The sequence below is a fragment of the Euphorbia lathyris genome, chromosome 5 (assembly GCF_963576675.1).
Source record: "Euphorbia lathyris chromosome 5, ddEupLath1.1, whole genome shotgun sequence".
NCBI classification, from domain to species: Eukaryota; Viridiplantae; Streptophyta; class Magnoliopsida; order Malpighiales; family Euphorbiaceae; genus Euphorbia; species Euphorbia lathyris.
The window spans coordinates 82,491,999-82,510,097 of record NC_088914.1 but is presented as its reverse complement, the minus strand read 5'-3'; the positions used below and the strand labels follow the sequence as shown (position 1 = coordinate 82,510,097).

General features: G+C 34.6%; 2 protein-coding genes and 1 long non-coding RNA gene across 3 annotated transcripts; 1 reads left to right on the top strand and 2 right to left on the bottom strand.

Moving 5' to 3' along the window:
- Positions 1 to 4,513: 4,513 nt before the first annotated feature.
- Positions 4,514 to 6,160, top strand: LOC136229612 (uncharacterized). Its single transcript, XR_010689178.1, has 2 exons — positions 4,514 to 5,075; positions 5,481 to 6,160. It is a non-coding gene; the product is annotated as an uncharacterized lncRNA (long non-coding RNA).
- A 2,867-nt stretch (positions 6,161 to 9,027) lies between these two features.
- On the bottom strand, positions 9,028 to 13,255 carry LOC136229902 (pre-mRNA-splicing factor ATP-dependent RNA helicase DEAH1-like). The gene is made up of 4 exons (XM_066018768.1): positions 13,053 to 13,255; positions 12,251 to 12,490; positions 11,903 to 11,993; positions 9,028 to 11,432 (listed from the first exon to the last, which is right to left on the bottom strand). The coding sequence occupies exons 1-2, from the start codon at positions 13,253 to 13,255 to the stop codon at positions 12,292 to 12,294; spliced, it is 402 nt and encodes a 133-aa protein (XP_065874840.1). The 3' UTR covers positions 9,028 to 11,432; positions 11,903 to 11,993; positions 12,251 to 12,291.
- Positions 12,591 to 16,183, bottom strand: LOC136229610 (pre-mRNA-splicing factor ATP-dependent RNA helicase DEAH1-like). The gene is made up of 4 exons (XM_066018509.1): positions 16,040 to 16,183; positions 13,463 to 15,418; positions 13,205 to 13,359; positions 12,591 to 13,122 (listed from the first exon to the last, which is right to left on the bottom strand). Exons 2-3 carry the CDS (start codon positions 15,365 to 15,367, stop codon positions 13,339 to 13,341), a joined length of 1,926 nt encoding a protein of 641 aa, XP_065874581.1. The 5' UTR covers positions 15,368 to 15,418; positions 16,040 to 16,183; the 3' UTR covers positions 12,591 to 13,122; positions 13,205 to 13,338.
- Between the last annotated feature and the right edge of the window lie 1,916 nt (positions 16,184 to 18,099).

The window sequence follows — 18,099 nt, the reverse complement described above, 5'->3', positions numbered from 1 at the left end:
GAGTTTGATAAAATGTTTATTCGATTTGATTCGTTTTGATAAAATGATTTATCTATATAATTATATAGTAATAAAGTAAATTTTACAATTAAATGATTAGTGTGTCAATCAACGTATCAATTATTTAAGAGAACTACCTAAAATAGGTAGAACTACGTAGCTTTGATTCCCGGTTTAAATATTAAAAGACATTCGGGATACGTAAGAAGCTTGATAGAATTGTCCAAGCTAAATCATAAATAAAACTTTAGGTAGTCCAAATGAATTTTTATATATTAGAAAATCGGTTCGCCTTTTAGACTTGATAACACTCGTTATCTTGTCTTTCGTTCATACCCGATGTCGTTTTGGGTCGGGTGTGACATTGGAGATGCTCTTACATTTACCTCTAAAATTAAAGCAAAAGACGTAACTGATAGTTAAACAATTGAATGTAGAAGACGTAACGGACAGTCAAATAAGCGAACCGATAATCAAACAGTTGAAAACTGAATTAAAGGGGAATTGTAAAACTGAAAGACCTAATAGATTAGAAAATTTGAGGTTGAATTATAATGAGAAAGGGATCAATTATAACTATGAAACCCTCTTCTTCATTAACTCTCTCTAAGGAAATTAAAAAGTAGACTATATATACTAATCCTAAATCTAAACAATCGGGAAACCCTCTCATTTCTCAGCTTCTTCCCTGTGATTCTGGATATCTTTTTCACCCTTCCTGTCACCGGAGCCTCTAAATGCTTTCTTGCGGACCTTCCAGCATCCCTCAGTCACCGGAAAAAGGATCCCCCAAGCCATGTGTTCGATTGTGGATGATTATGTGCACAATCAAGATGATTACATTTAGCAACTCATACTTCATACTTCACAAACAACTGATTAAGTATAAATTTGATTAATGCCTTACGACCAGGTTTAGGATATTACTGCATTTTGAAGAAAATTTCCAGAAGATATAATCAACCAAGTAAAATTATGTTTCTAACTCTTATATATATTCCTATCCCTATTAGTCCGGTTTTTGTCCAAATGGTCCCTCAACATTATCCCTATCAAATTTTTAATAAGGTTATACAGTCACAATTGATCGCTCAAATGCTATAAAGCCCCGACATGTAGATGGTAAAATCCTTAGGATGATTAGTTGGTGTCCTCCTTGTCCTGGATGGATCAAAATCAACACAGACGGTGCTTACAAATCATCAAAAAACTTAGCCAGTGCTGGTGGGCTAGTTCGGGATAGTAGTGGCAAATGGTGTGGCGGTTTTGCAATCAATTTAGGTGGATCTGTTACAGCATTAGAAGCTGAACTCGTTGGTATTTTGAGAGGTATGGAACTAGGCTAGAAAATGGGATTCAGAAACATTATCTTGGAAAGTGACTGTAAGGTTGCTGTAGATTTGATAACCACTACTGAATCGGATTATCATTTGGTGCCGGCTATCAAACAACTCCTAAAAAGAAAATGGAATATCAGAATACAACACCAATATTGAGAAGGAAATCAAGCAGCTGACAGGTTAGCAAATCTTGGAATCAAATTATCATACGGCTATCGTGAATTTCAAGATTCACCTTTGAACATTTTAAACCAAATTACTAATGATTCTAATGGTACCCGATATCCTCGGTTATGTTTGGTTTAGTATCTAACTAATCCTAAGTTTCTTTGTATTTTTATTATGTGAAATAAAGAGCATATTATTATTATTATTATTATTATTATTATTATTATTATTATTATTATTATTCCATTTTCAAAGGCCTTTTTCTAATTCAGCTTCACCTCTCCATTTCATCATATTATGGATTCCATTTCTCCTTTACGTGCTCCTAATTCAGGTGTCCAATGAAGTCCTGTCTTCCTTTGATCAGCGTCTTCGTATGCATCCTCGACCAATGATATTATAAACATAAAAGGATAGATGTGACAATGTATTCAGGTGTCCAATGAAGTCCTGCCTTCCTTTGATCAGCGTCTTCGTATGCATCCTCGACCGATGATATTATAAACATAAAAGGATAGATGTGACAATGTAACTTCTCGAAGAAATGTTTGGTAAAGATTTAATTCCAACTGCCATTTTTATAGTTTCGTCATCTATGTAGTGGAGATGACAAAATTCATGACTAATGTGATATATTGATCTCTTCATATTATTTAAAATGATTTATTGACCTAATGAATTTATTTAAAGTGATATATTAACAATTTTAAATTACTAAAAATGAATTATTAGCTTCATAAATTTATTTACATTGATACTCATTTGAATTTGTTAACTCTCATTTTGAGTTGTCAGGTACGATTTAGAAAGATAATCATATGGTAAATTATATCTATGATCACTGAACTTTACTCATCACCAGGGCCGGTCTTGATAATTCATGGGCCCTAGGCAAATTAAGGAATAAAGGCCTCTATGAAAAAAAGTTGTACATAACAAAATTTTTCAAAAATCGTTTTTCAAATAACAATTTTTTTCCATTCGAATCACTATTCTACTATTGCTATCGTCATCAATAAATATATCTTTTGAAAATCGTCTTTTACGAGTTCACTTTCAATACATGATAAATAGAAAAGTATTTTATTAGTAATTAGACGATATGTTTTATTACGTTCACTAAATACAATTGTTTATCCAAAATAAAAAAGATATTTTATAATTTCTTTAAATTATGGATTAAACTCCTATTTGACCCATGTAGTATCCAAAATTTTATCGTTTGGCTAATAAGGTATTATTTGATAACATTTGCCTCTTGGAGTATTTTCATTAAGAGACATTTAACTCATTTTGGATATAAAAAACTAACCTATTTGTCAAAAAATTTGCCAATAATTTTTTATTGCATGTTTCACAATTAAATCATATCATCAAAATTACTTTCAATATGTCATTATTTTTCATATATAAGAAACATAGTATGATTTTTTACTTTAAGTAAAAAAATTTAGACTTCAATTCATAAATTCTAAATTTTTCAATTCATAAATTCTAAATTTTTTAGAATGGAAATTATAAGTCTTACCACTAAGACACTTATACAAGTTGTTATAAATTGTTTTTTACCAATTATATACACAATGCAGACTAATAATTTTTTTGGGCCCCTTTACAGCCTTGGGCCCTAGGCCACGGCACTCCTGGCGTAAGCCCAGGGCCGGCCCTGCTCATCACGGTATGACCATTAAACTTCAAAATGTAACATAAAAGTAACTCAATTTTATACTTTCTAATATTATGGCTACGGAACTTCAATCAATACCTCAAAATAAAAATTCTAAGAATTGATGACCTTTAATTCTTCAAAAATTTTGTTCTGAGATTATTTAAGTGTTATTTGGTTAGAAGAGAAAGTGAATTTTTAGAGAGAGAAAGCTTCAGAAATGTGGTTCCGTGGTAAATATTAGGCCTAATACACAAATAACCTCCTGAACTTGTCTAAATGTTGCAACTGCCCCTTCCAACTTTCAATTGTAACAACTTACCCCTCAAACTTGTCCAATTGTAAAACATAACCCCTCAAACTTGTTCAATTGTAAAACAGAACCCTAAATTACTGACACAAACTGCAATTGAAGAAACACGTGAAATACAAAAGCTGCAAACGCTCGTGGAATGTGATAATCAGATCTTTAGACAAAAAAATCAGTATTTAAGTAACCAAATCCTCAATTCTTCAATTTATTCTTCAACTTCTTCTTCTTCTTTTTGTTATTGTTATTTGTTTTTTAGTGATTTCTTGATTCAAAGTTTTGGGATATTATGTGGGTGAAAATGTATTTATGTGGAGAAATAACTCCATTGAAGATTTCATAACGTGATACGAATTCGGGGAAACATTTTTATGGTTGCTTCAAGTACGGGGTAAAAAAAATCCCAATTTGGGGTTATGTTTTACAATTGGACAAGTTTGAGGGGTTATATTTTACAATTGGACAACTTTGAGGGGTAAATTGTTACAATTGAAAGTTGAGGGGGGCAGTTGCAACATTTGGACAAGTTCAGGGAGTTATTTGTGTATTAGGTCTAAATATTATTCTAAATAACTTTAATCTTGAATGGTTTTTATTTTAAGATCGTTAACGGTCATTTTGGGACATTATTTAAATTTTAGTGGTCATAGTGTTAGAAAATGTAAGATGAATGACTTAAAGTCTAGTGGTCAAATTGTGAAAATGTAAGGTCAATGGTATGAGTGTAATTTACCTGACAATCATATCATTTTAATTTTTTTTCTTCAAAAAACATTTGACCTCTATTCTTTGGTTGGAGTAATAAAATGATGCAAATGTAAAATGTAAATGACATGATTCATAATTGAGAGGCAGTTTAATAAATTATTTATGAGATTCACCATATTTGTTAATGTTATAGATCACATCCAACATTAGAAATAAAATTGAACCGTTTTAAATATTAATGGTAAAATTGGTCATGAGTGTCAAGATATTTTTACACCTTATTACCATTTTAAATCATTTTTAGAGGTTAATTGAACGGTTTCAAAGTTTGAGGGGGTGATTACAATCTTCAGTCGAAATTTGGAGGCCTAAAAATATATTAGGCTGAAAAGATAATATTCATGGTTCAAATCAAAGCCTCATCTTTTATTTATTAGGGATTCCCCTTCATATCACGGCCGCCGCAACCCAAATTCCCCAAATCGGTCTCAAATCAATTCCATCATGCTGATTACCATCTTTTATTTAGGGGTTTGCGATTCATATCACCGCCGCAACCCAAATTCTCCAAATCCGTCTCAGATCAACTCCACCATGCTGATTTCCACTTTCAAACGCCTTCTTTCTTCCTCTTCTACAGCTCCACCTCTCACTCTCACTCTCACTCGTTCTCCATTTCATCATATTATGGGTTCCATTTCTCCTTTACATACTCCTAATTCAGGTGCTGGGTCCAACCTCGTTCTCGCTTCCTTTGATCAGCTTCTTCTTATGCATCCTCGACCTTCCGTGACTGAGTTCACCAAATTGTTATCTGCACTGCTCCTCAGGATGAAGGATTTTCAGATGGAATTTGTGAGAATTAAGCCTCATCTTTATACTTGTAAGATCTTAATTAATGCATTATGGCGTGTTAATTTTGGTGTCTCTGTGTTGGCAAAAACTTTCAAGCTTGGTTTTCAGACTAATATGATAAATGGATTATATAGAGATAGATTTGTTTGATAAGATAGTGAGGGCTCAGTACATGGTCAATAGCATGATTCAAATGACTATAGAGCCTAATGTTGTTACTTATAATCCATTAGTAGATGTCTATAGTTTAGACACTCAAATGCACCGAGCAAACAAAGTATTTCATGCCATGGTGAGGAAGAGTTAGTTGGATCTTGATTAATTGGTATTGTAAGCCTAAAAGGCTAGATGTAGCTGTGGAACTTTTGAAGAAATGTTTGGTGAAGGTTTAATTTCCAACAATCATTCTTATAGTTCTCTCATGCATGCTCAGCTTTGATAAATGGCTTCGGTAAATGTGGAAAGCTTGATGTTGCGCCTGAAATATTTCAAGAAATTAACGGCTTACGATCCATATATAGTACCTTAATTGACGGTTTGTTCAAAGTTGGAAGGTTTAAAGATGTAATGGGTTGGAGCCTGATATCTACACAATTAATACAATAATTGGTGGACTAAGCAGAGCTCTGTCTTTGGATAAACCATATGAAAGACTTCAGAAAAATGGAAGACAATGACATCTCATCAGATCGTTGCTCTTATAATTTGATTATTCTTGTATTCTTCAATACAAGGATTTGTCAAGGGCATCGGAACTCATTCTTGAAATGCGTGAGTGACAAGGGCTTCGCAAATAACACCACAGTATAATGATATTTTGAAATCACTGTTTATGGATTTTTCGAGCACAAAGATTTGTTAAGAGCATCAGAACTCACGCATGACATGGGCTTCGAAGATAACACCACATTAGATCTGGTAACAAAGTATAATGATGCATAATGATATTTTGAAATCACTGTTAATGAGCACAAGGATATGTCAAGTGCATCGTGACAAGGGCTTCACAGACAACACCACAGTAGATTTGTTAACAAAGTATAATGATATTTAGAAATCACTGTAAATTTCAGTTCCTAAAGTTTATTTTCTCAATAAATTTTTCTAATGATATTTTTTTTTCTGTTAAATTATTGTTACTTTAATATATCTTAATATTAGTTTGATGCCTCTAGTTAATTATACAAAGTCACCAACATTTTATAGGATGTATGTCCTAGTAATAGTGGCTTTTAGACTAAGGAGATATTTATCGTAATGTCAATTCTGCAATGGGATTCATGATATTTGTAGGCATGTCACTACTAAGCTCCTTTATCGATCATTTTCTCTGCTTTTGATGTTTTTATTAATTATATGTGAAATTGTTAGAAGCTAGTGCTTTGCGTTTTGAAAGAATACAAATCTTCAATTTTACTCTAACAAGAATCAGTTTATTGGGGGAAGTTCAGCAACTGCAGGTGATATTTGTTTTTGTTTGATAAGTTCATTTCATTTGCAAAATATGTTGATGAAGATTGTTTGAATTTCTGCAATTTGAACACTTTCAAGTTATTAAACACTTGACTGTTAGTTCTTGAATTCAAAGATTATACATGTTTTCTGATTCCATTGGACCATATATCTGAAAAGTTTTGTACTGGATTTTTCTGCTGTGTATTTTCTGTACTTTAATTTTTCTTCTCTATTACCATTGCTTCAATTGTTTGTTTCTTCTGTCGTGGAATCAGAGATAATATCAATGAATTTTTGCCCGAGTTCTCATATAATCATAGTTGTGTGGCGCAGGTCGTGTAATAATTTTTCAACCAATAGACTACTTATTCTTGGTTGCAATTATTCTCTTTTTGTTGCCTTTCTGAGCTGGAAGGTTTTAATTAATTTGCTTTTTCTATTATGTGACCAAGTTTTGTGTTATCTAGTTGATCTCATGTGTATTGTAAATCACAGGATTTTCTATTCTAAAACTATTTCTCATCTTTTGATAATTATTTAGTTGATTGGACCATATTCATCATACTTTTATCAATAGCCTACTCTAAAATCATTGGTTTTGGCATTGCACCCAAAATTGGAAGGGTGTTGATATTCAGGAATTGAAGAACATAAATGTTAACTTTCCTCTGAAATTGAAACTTTTTTCAGTCTTAATTGCTATGATGTTGCAGTTATCGCATTTTTTATTTTTCTGTAGTACATATGCTGTTTATCCGTTTTCCTTGATTGGAAGTTTAGGATTCATTTAATAAGTATATATTGTCCTTTATTTTTGTGGATTACTTCATTTATCATTTATTTTTTATGTTTTAAGTAATCATATATGGACGATCAGAACCTACTACTCTGTATTTAGGAAGAACAGAAAACATTAAATTTGGCTCTGCAAATCTCAGTTGTTATCTTCTGAAGTATAGCAATAAACCAACTGTTAGTTTGTCGAACATAGTTTGGGGACATGGTATTGTTCCTGGTTGCAGTTATATTGTTTGGTTGGCCCTGTGTAATGGCTGTCAAAAGTTGATTAATAAAAGGTTCAATATAATGTCCGTGTGTTTTGCAGTCAAAATGAAGAATCAGAGGAGCATCTATTTTTTTATTTTTGCAGTCTATTCATCAGTGTGTTTCAATGTAAAACTCCAGGTGCCTTGTTTATTTATAGGCAAGAAAGAGTTTTGAGCAGAAATGAAGACTATTATTTTAAGCAGAAATGAAGACTATTAAACTATCTGATTTCGGTCTGGCAAGGCTAATTGACAAGAGCCAAAGTCAAATTATAACTAAACTACGAGGAACGAGAGGGTAAATGGCTCCCAAATGGTTGAGCACAAAGATAACAGAGAAGGTTGATGTTTATAGCTTCAATATTGTTATCTTGGAGATCATTTGTGGAAGAAAGAATTTGGATATGAAAGAAGGTTGTTTTAACTTATCCACTAGTGGTAAATCAGGTCATACAAGATATTTCACGTGTTTTCTGAATGTGCTTTTCAGGTCATACGTAATTTTATTGTTTGGATTTAACTTAATAGGTAATGTGTCATTTTTTGGTTGATACAGAAGTTTTTGGATTGCTTAAAAGTTGAAATACTAATCCGAATGACATGAATTTTATAGTCATTGCTATATCCTCTTATGTTTTTACATATCACCTTTATTAATAAAGGTAATAAAACTACAACTACTACTTGAAAACACGGCTCGAACCTCATTTATTATTATAAACACATTGCACGACCCTCTCCAATATGATATTAGCATACTTTTTTTATGATTATAATTAACATATAATTCAATAACAACACAATTTTTTTTAAAATAGCACCGTATCCTTCTTACATTTTTAAAAGTCAACATTAATATATGTATATAGTAAAATTACATGTGATTCGAAAACACGATACAAAATCGATATTAACCCGAATAGGTTAACACACTATTGACACAAAAAAATTTAGAGAGAATATAATAAAGAAAAAGGTAGTAATAATGTGTTTGAATTTAGAAAATCCAATTATACACTCACTAGTAGTAAAATAAGAATAATGGATTAAGGTTCGCTTGAGTGGTTAAAAGTTTGAAATCAATTACAACTTTTGGACAATTTGCGAGGGCTGTGAATATATCATGCCATATTCAAATAAACAATGTCAAGCAACATGTTAAAAGAGTTAAAGTGTGATACACCATAGTCCTCAATTATAGGTTTCTTACGGTCTTGAAAGTTTTAGAAAGTCCACCCATTATTATGACTACTATTAGCATAATAATTAACGTGGGTTGTTAAATACCACCTCCAAATTACTTATCATCATTTCCATTCCAAATCCCGAAAATGGATGATTACAATCTGGTTTTATGACCAACTGCTCCATTTGCATCCACCACAAAAACAGAAATGAACTCCTAACAATTTAAATAATCCTTGACGAAGCATTAAAGTGCATATGTAAAAGAAAAGCCTATTCTCCAAAAAAAAAAAAAAAAAAAAAAAAAAATCTAGAAAACCCAAAAGTGTCTGCCATTCAACCAACTCTGTTGATTAACTAATATATCTTCTAACTCATTTAAATGTGGTTATTTCATCCAACCATGAAGTGTTATGACAAGCACGTTAAATTCGGGATAAAGCCCATGTACTATGATTCTTTTTATTCTCATTTTAGTAGTTTTATTTTCAGGATCTAATTTTCTGTACACTAAGTTTTAACTTTAGTAAAGTATAACTTGTCATGTCTTGTTGTGAAAGTTGCAGTAACTCACCTTGACCTGTTGAAGCTTGACATCATTTTATTCTTGCAAACAATCTGGCAAGTGTCATATACTTCTTTGGAGGTTTGCATCCTTGTTGATAAAAGCATGCATTTCTTTACCACTCTTGGCATTCAACATCTTAATGTCATTTTATATTGTTAGAGGTGTCTTGCCATAGGCTCCAACAATCTCTCAAAAATCTTTACCGAGCAGATAAAATTGCATAAGAGTACTCCAAATATTGTAATTTTTATTGTTAATTTTTTCAAGAGTGCTTAGGGGCTGAGCCAAGCTCAAAACTTGGGGGGAGCCCCCAGCCACCGGCTCCACCTATGACTAGCAATTAGTTCCACCCCTTGTAGCTAAAATCGCACACATGTTTCACAACTACACAATCTGTATTCTAACAAATCATCAGCATAACCAAAGTAGAATACTTTGTTGAGCATTTCTTGAGTTCCTACCACGTTTAAACTTTATTTTAAGAAGTAAAAAAAGAGCGGATAAGCGACTTACCAAGGCCGGGAAGTAAGGTTCTGAATTTCCAGACTTGAAGAATATGAAATACATTAAAATTGCCCAAACGCCAATGTGAAAACAAAGAGATCTCACACACATCATTGATAGTATCCACCAAGTGAGAAGCAAAATCCATCTTAAGCATACTATTTTCCAAAAAGTGCCAATTGACTGTCTCATGATTTTAACATATATATCACTAATTTTATAAAAAAAGATATTTGAGAGTGAAGAAGCGATTGGAATGAACAAAATCAATGTTCTCAATTCTGATCCATAATTTGTAAAAAACGATTTGTATGAATCATATTGTTTTACATGAACTTAACGGATAACATTTCAATAAGAGAGCATAGAGATGCTAGTAATTTTTACCTGCAATGTGATCGAGTATATAGACTACAATGCTTGAACACGAGGGTCATCAAATATTTCTTGCTCAAAAGGCATTTTTGACGCCTCTTGTTCACTATATATCTGACCTGATAAACGTCAATTAACTTGTAAAACTATTGAAGATTGCATACATCATTTAAGGAAAAAGATGCTCACATCATTGAATAGGAAAGGGTAGCCTTTTTCATGATATCTCTTCCAACTAATTGAAGTGCATGTACCTACTACCTATGAAATGGAGCATATGGTTTAGGAGGATAAGTGAGTTACCTAGGGGAAGGAAGGTTCTGAATTTCCAGACATGAAGAATACGAATCAAATACATAAGATATTTACAAGCCTAAAAAAAGATCAGAATTATTTTATACTTGGATAGATGCACTAAAAAGGATAAAATTATTTACCAGCCTGCAGTTTCCTCAACACCCACAATTGAAATTGCCCCAGCGCCAATGTGAAAAGGAAGAGTCCTCACACACATCATAATAGTATCCACCCAGTGAGAAGCAAAATCAATTCATAAGATAGTATTATCCAAAGAGTGCCAATTGACCCTGTCTTATGCTTTAAACATATATATAAACTTTCAAAGCAATAATAGTAACACTAACTCTCTACTTACCCTGACTCTTAGGTTGCAAGTATTGACCTATCTCAAAACTAATTATAGTGTTAACAAAAATCTGACGATTAGGAACAAAAACACTATGCGTTTCGGATATAATATCAGAAAGAATGGTTATTAAAGGTGCGGCTTAGAACCCCAAAGGTGCTTACTGTCGCCAAGGTGACGGCAAGGTGTGCCTAGTAATACACAACAGGAAACTGACTTTGTCAATGAGTATTATGTAGATGAAGAGGATTATATCCTTGAAGAAGAATTTGATGATGTTGGAGATGAGAGTGATGGCAATGAATATTTATTGATGAATATGGATACATTTTATGAGAAGTAGTAGCTATTAGTCAACTTAGGATTTACTATTTAGTTGAACACTTGGACGTTTATTGCATGTTAGAATTTATGATTAAGAATATTGCCATAATTTAGTACTTGTTGCATTTTGATTTTAGAATTTATCATTTCGTATACTTTAAAATATTATCATTTATTGTTTTAAATAGTTTTATTCTTTCAGTGCACCTTGTATCGCTCGGGCACATCTCTGTGCCTTCCGCCTTGCATCATGACTCCAGGACCCCCTTGCACCTTTATCAACTATGTCAGAAAGAATAATTTCTGCCCATTAGCAAGCATCTTAGCCACAATTTCATACAAAATAGTACACAGAAATAGGTCAAAAGCTACTAATGACATCTAGAGACTTTATATTCGAAATCAACACAATTGCAATTCTGTTCAAAACCTCAAGTAACACATCATCATTAAGCCATTTCAAGCAAGCACAAGTTACATCCTCACTGATAATATCCCAGTTTTTTTACCCACCAATCAAAGATTTAACAATAGCAGCATTATGCAATACATCTTCAGTTTGAATAGGTAGGCGGTGACATCTTTGTCATCTAAATTCATTTTATAAAAAAGATATTTTTGAGTAATTTTGTACTTGAATGCAATCAGTGGTGTTCAAAATTGGATGGGTTATTATGTGTGTAATGTACCTATTACATACTCTTTAAAGACAAGAAAAGAATAACTGTTGGCAGAAAAAATTAAACTTGTACCTATGAATCGAACCCGGTTGCGAAGGAACTGTCAGAATGTAGTTGTAAAACCTTGTAGGGCATCAACAGTAGCAGATCTCATCAAGTACATCTTCTAACATTAATTGTAGAAAGAGAATTTCAGATCAAACAAATACTAAAAGGAACCTCATAACCAAAACCACAAGCATTCATACATGAAAAATTGGAAACCATCCATGAAACCATTGTCAAGTAATCATGGAATATGGAATTAAATATATCTAATGGATACTAATGCAGACACAAATAAGTGAATAATATTTAACGCTAATATATCAACAACCAACGGAAACAGCACAAACAAAAAGAAATTTTTTAAAAATATACCTCAGAAATCCAAGTCCTAGCCATACAATCCACCCCACCTATCATACTTGACTTCGTCCTTTACCTCGTGGCATTTTATTGGATGCAGGATCTTCAACATCCTTCAGCTGGTAATAGTGAGGGGCTATTTCTACAAGCCACTCAGGCTTTAGCTCAGACACCTGCCTCATGTACTCCTTGGTTGTAAGAACCAACTCATGGTATATGACCCATCTTGGAAGCACCCGAGACAACCCTGAGCTGGGGTGTATACTATGAAGCACGGACTCTTCCCCGGGGTCGCCGTGGCCGAGTCGGACTCGCCGGACTCGGGGACTCGGCGGGGACACGGCCGGACACGGCTGGGGTAAAAAAAAGTTAAAAATTAGGGTTTTTTTTAAATTTTTTTATAAAATTTAAGGATCAATTATGCAATTTGTCAAAAATCCTAAATTATAATCTCTATCGCACGAATTAGAATTAGGTCTTCTCTCCTTCCTGCGCAAATCGCGATTTCAACCCCTGTGCTGCGTACATCGCAGTTCTCCTAACATCACGATTTCATTTTCGTTTGGGAATAATCAGAAACAATTTCTTCTCTCCTGGGTTCTTCCTTCTCATGCGCTGCGATTCTTCTCCTAGGTTCTTCTCCTAACATCACGATTCTGATTTGTGATTTAGCATGTTTTTTATATATTTTTATATCTAATATATATATAATTAATTATATAAAATTTGCCGTGTCCCCGCCGCACCCATGTATCATATTTTCTAAAAATGCCGTTTGCCGTGTCCGCACCCGTGTCCGCACCCGTGTCCGTGCTTCATAGGGTGTATATGAACTGTTTGTGGATGTTTCACTGTTCTGTAGTATCCATTCTTTTGTAGCTTTGCTGAATGAGGAAAAAAAACAGATGTTATGGACTTCATTATGGCATCTAAATCATTGCAATTGGATGTTATCTCAATTCCAACCTTTTCCAAAAGGCCCTCTAATTGGTTCCAGATATCTCGAGCTCGTTTCATACTCCTGGCCTGAATATAATTTTCATAGCACCATTGTGTTGAGTAGTTTGTTTCCTTCCATGAACTATAAACTTTCAGAAGAGCTATATGGTCCCCAACATTTCCTGTGTAGAAATTCAATTTGGCATTGTCAGCATGAACCTGCTTGTCCTTTGGACGATAAAATATCGAGTTTCCAATGGACAGCATTGCAGCAATAGAAATTACCTCATCTGAGCATTTGTACTTTTCAGAAGCAACAATCATTTTTGACAGCATGGGATCAAGAGGAAACTCCGCCATCAATTTACCAACTTTTGTCAGGTCACCATGTTTATCTAGTGCACCAAGTGCATACAGAAGTTCCAAGGCTTTCATTAATGACTCAGAAGGTGGAGGATCCATAAAATCAAAAGCACAGAAGTCATGAATCCCAAGCCTCTTTAAAGAGAGCACGACACTGGCCAAATTTGTCCTTTGGATTTCTGGCACAGTATTGGCATCCATGTCATGCTTATAAGAATAGGCAGTGTACAAGCGGAAGCACTTTCCTGGACCTGTTCGCACAGACCGACCAGCACGTTGCATACAAGAAGCTTTTGAAATAGGCGTTACAAGCAAAGCTTCCACTCCTGTTCTCAGATTGTATGATTTCGTCTTGCAAAAGCCGGGATCAATGACATACTTGATCCCATCAATTGTCAAAGATGTTTCAGCAATATTAGTTGCAAGGATAACCTTCCGTGCCCCCTCTGGAGTAGGTTCAAATATTTTAGCTTGAAGCTGAGTTGGTAAATTTGCATATATTGGGCATATTATAAGCTCTGCAACCTTCGTTCCCAAACCTCTTATCCTATGCTTCAGAATTTCCTCAGCTGTCTCAATTTCCTCCTGACCAGTGAGGAAAACTAAAATATCTCCTCCTGGCGGTTCCTTAACGTGGATTTGAAGCGCAGTTACTATTGCTGCATCTAGATAATCAGGTTCTGGTGCTTTTGTGAAGTGTATCTCAACAGGAAACCTCCTCCCAGGAATTTTGAAAATCGGAGCTGAATCGAAGTAATCACTAAACTTGACAGCATCCAGTGTAGCACTTGAGATGAGCAACTTCAAGTCTGGACGGAGTCTGGCAAGATCCTTCACTAGTCCAAATAGTATATCTGTTGACAAAGTTCTTTCATGAGCCTCATCCACTATTACTACACTATAGCTGGCTAAATCTGGCTCACTAAGGAATTCTTGCAAGAGCATTCCATCAGTCATATACTTCAGAATGGTCTTATCTGATGTGCAGTCTTCAAAACGAATGGAATAGCCAACCTTGTGCCCAAGTTTGACACCCATTTCTTGAGCAACCCTTGCAGCAACACTCAAAGCAGCAACCCGTCTTGGCTGTGTACAACCGACCTTCCCACGCTTGGTATAACCAGCTTCATGAAGATACTGGGGTATTTGAGTGGTCTTTCCTGAACCAGTTTCTCCTACAATAACAAGAACCTGAAACTTCTCAATAGCATCAAGTAGTTCATCCCGATATTCGTATATTGGTAAAGCTTTCCGATCCTCCTGAATCTTCTCAAAAGCTGATTTTGCCATAGTCTCACAAGGCATTAAATGTTCATCAAGCTTGTCACCATCCATCACTGATGCCTTGATAGATTCAATATGGTCTTCATACACAAACTGATAATCATCAGATGTTTTTTGTTCATGCTTTGAGCCAAACTTGAGTGTTGCTTTCCCAATTTGATATTCTTCCCAAGCCTCCTGGTTCATTTTCTCACCAGCACCAGATTCCCTATACCGCTGCATAGCCACAGAAAACCTCTTGTCTTGGCTAACATTGCCTTCCTGATCGTATGCATCTGGCATTCTGTACTCATTTGTCTCATAGGCCTCATATGACCTCTTGGTTACAAGTTGTAAAAGTTGTTGCTTGGTTCTCAATTTCCGATACTCTGATTCAGTGAGCTTCAGACCATTAAAAAGATAATGTTCATCTTCTATTTCATCTCTGAGTTGATTCACTTTCTTTTCCTCCCTTTTCTTCATGTACTTTTGTCTTGAAACTTTTCTCAAATCGTCAATTCCGTTTTTCTCCAAAGCATTTGATCTTCGTTTACTGCTACCCATTCTTTAGAATACTAGGATTTGAGGAGAATAATCAATTGCAAGGATTGGTCACTGTTGAAACACAAAGAAAACACAAAGAAAATTAAACTAACCATCAATATAATCTGTTTATCAAAGAAGAATTCAAACAAAAACAGTACATAATCCTACAGACAGCATATATATTTCTCAATTTCAATTCTCATGCACTCACATTTAGAGGTGACTAAAGTACACCATCGGAAACTGACTCACAAATTTTTGGATTGAGTTAGAGTTAGATATGTTAACGATACATACAAATATTTAAAATTATTGTTATATTATCTCGTATTGTTATATGTCAAATTATAATTATTACTTAACGCATTACATAACTACCTAACACTAACAGATGACTATCTAAGATCATATTGGCTGACTTTTCGAAGTTAGTGTAACATGTTAATCTAAAAATAATATAAATATTTAAAATAGAACCGTAATCCAAAAACATAATACCAAATCGACTATCCAAACAGGTTAACACAATTGTATTGTGATAGAAAAGTTTTTGGTTTGGGGTTTAGATTTTCTATTTTTAACACGAATGAGGTCTAACTCATGTAACCTACAAGACGAAAACACAGTCATGCCTCTAAGCCAGAGAAAGAATTCGAGAAAAAAAAATGGAGATGATAGATTGAAACTTACCTTGCAACGGAAAGAAATTGAAGAAGACAAACGCACTCCAGCTACAAAGAAAAACCAGAGAAAGTATTTTGTGATAGTTATTTATAGATTGTGATAGTAGAATTCCCCTTTTGTATTCGGAATTGTGTTTTCTTTGTCCGCAAGAATCGGTTTCCTAATTGTAAACGCACGCCGAGGAAATTAATAGTATACAAATATAAATAAGGCTTGATACATCATTTGCCTCTGAACTTTTGAACTTTTAAAGTGTCTCAATGACTTCCTGAACTTGCATAAAATGTTTAATTAGCCTTCTGAATTTATATAAAATGTAAACAATTAATTATTCGATTGTAAAAAAGTAAGTCAAATGCGGAAGATATGTTACACGTGCCTTAGAATGTTATTACATATTTCAGAAAATAGATTAAAACATGTTAAAAAAGAATTTCTTACTTATATAACTATAAAACATTCTTTTCTCTGATATTATAATCGCATACCCCGATTTTGGTCGTTTTACTTTTTCTAAGATGCGTGCAATATATCTTTCGCGTTTAACTTACTTTTTTACAACCGAGTGATTAATTAATTACATTTTATGCAAGTTCAGGAGACTAACTGAACATTTTATGCAAGTTCAAGGGGCTATCGAGACACTTTGAAAGTTCAGAGGACCAATCAACCATTTTGGACAAGTTCAGAAGGCAAATGATGTATTAAGCCTTATTTAAAAAAAGTTAATTTTGTAACAATGTAATTCTCAGTGATTATCATTGATGTGTAAAATGGTATAAATACATAGTACAGTTCACGTTTCAGTGAAACTCTAATTCTGTCTAACTGTTGTGTAGATAAGTACAGTAACAGTAAATACTAATAAATATCTCTAATACACCCCCGTAGTCGAAAGGTTTAGAGGCCGAACATTGAGACTATTTTTGAAGTCCTCGAACAGAGGTGAGGGCAGGCCTTTAGTGAAAATGTCAGCTATTTGATATCGGGACGGGACATGTAGCACACGGACTTCGACTTTGGCGACCCGTTCCGAGACAAAGTGAATGTCCATCTCGACATGCTTTGTTCGATGGTATTGAACTGTATTACCGGTGAGATAAATGGCGCTGACGTTATCACAGTAAACAACTGTAGATTTCTGATTTGGGTACTCGAGCTCAAGTAAAAGGTTACAAATCCAGCATGTTTCAGACACAACATTGGCCACACCGCGATACTCGGCTTCGGCGCTGGAGCGGGACAGCGTGGGATGTCGTTTGGCTGACCAAGAAATAAGATTGTCACCAAGAAAAACACAGTATCCGGAGGTTGAGCGACGAGTATCGGGACAGCCAGCCCAATCCGCATCAGTGTAAGAGACCAACTGCGATGGAGATGAAGCAATTAATGTGAGAACAAGATCAATAGTGCCTTGTATATACCGAAGGATGCGTTTAAGGGCTGCCATGTGAGATATTTTGGGGTCGTGCATGAATAGACAGATCTGCTGAACTGCATAGGAGATGTCTGGCCTGGTGAGGGTAAGGTATTGCAGTGCACCGGCTAACTGTCTGTATTCTGTGGGATTATGACACGCTGAGCCGGAGGATATACTGAGTTTTTGTTTTGTGTCAACCGGAGTAGCAACTGGATTGCAGGAACTAAGACCAGCTTTATCAATAATTTCTGAGGCATACTTCTTTTGAGATAGAAATAAGGAGCCTGGTGAGTGTGTAACCGATATTCCCAAGAAGTAGTGAAGGGGTCCTAGATCTTTCATTGCAAATTCAGAGTTCAGCTGAGATAGAATTGATGATTGAAGTTTGTCAGAAGAGCTTACATGAACAATATCATCAACGTAGATGAGAATGTAGGCGGTGTCCGTGCCTTGCTGAAGGATGAATAGGGAGTGATCAGATATGCTATTGGTGAATCCTACTTTGGTGACAAATGCAGCAAAACGCTGGTACCAGGCCCTAGGTGCTTGCTTCAAGCCATACAGAGATTTCTGAAGCAGACAGACATAATCAGGATGTCAGGGATCACGGAAACCCAAAGGCTAATGCATATATACTGTTTCATTA

Coding starts and splice junctions, on each gene's coding strand:
- LOC136229902 (XM_066018768.1), bottom strand. CDS start 13,255: ATGAAACGAGCTCGAGATATCTGGAACCAATTAGAGGGCCTTTTGGAA. Junction 12,491..13,052: donor GTTCATATACACCCTATGAA/GCACGGACACGG, acceptor TATACACCCCAG/CTCAGGGTTGTCTCGGGTGC.
- LOC136229610 (XM_066018509.1), bottom strand. CDS start 15,367: ATGGGTAGCAGTAAACGAAGATCAAATGCTTTGGAGAAAAACGGAATT. Junction 13,360..13,462: donor AGTACAAATGCTCAGATGAG/GTAATTTCTATT, acceptor ATTTCTACACAG/GAAATGTTGGGGACCATATA.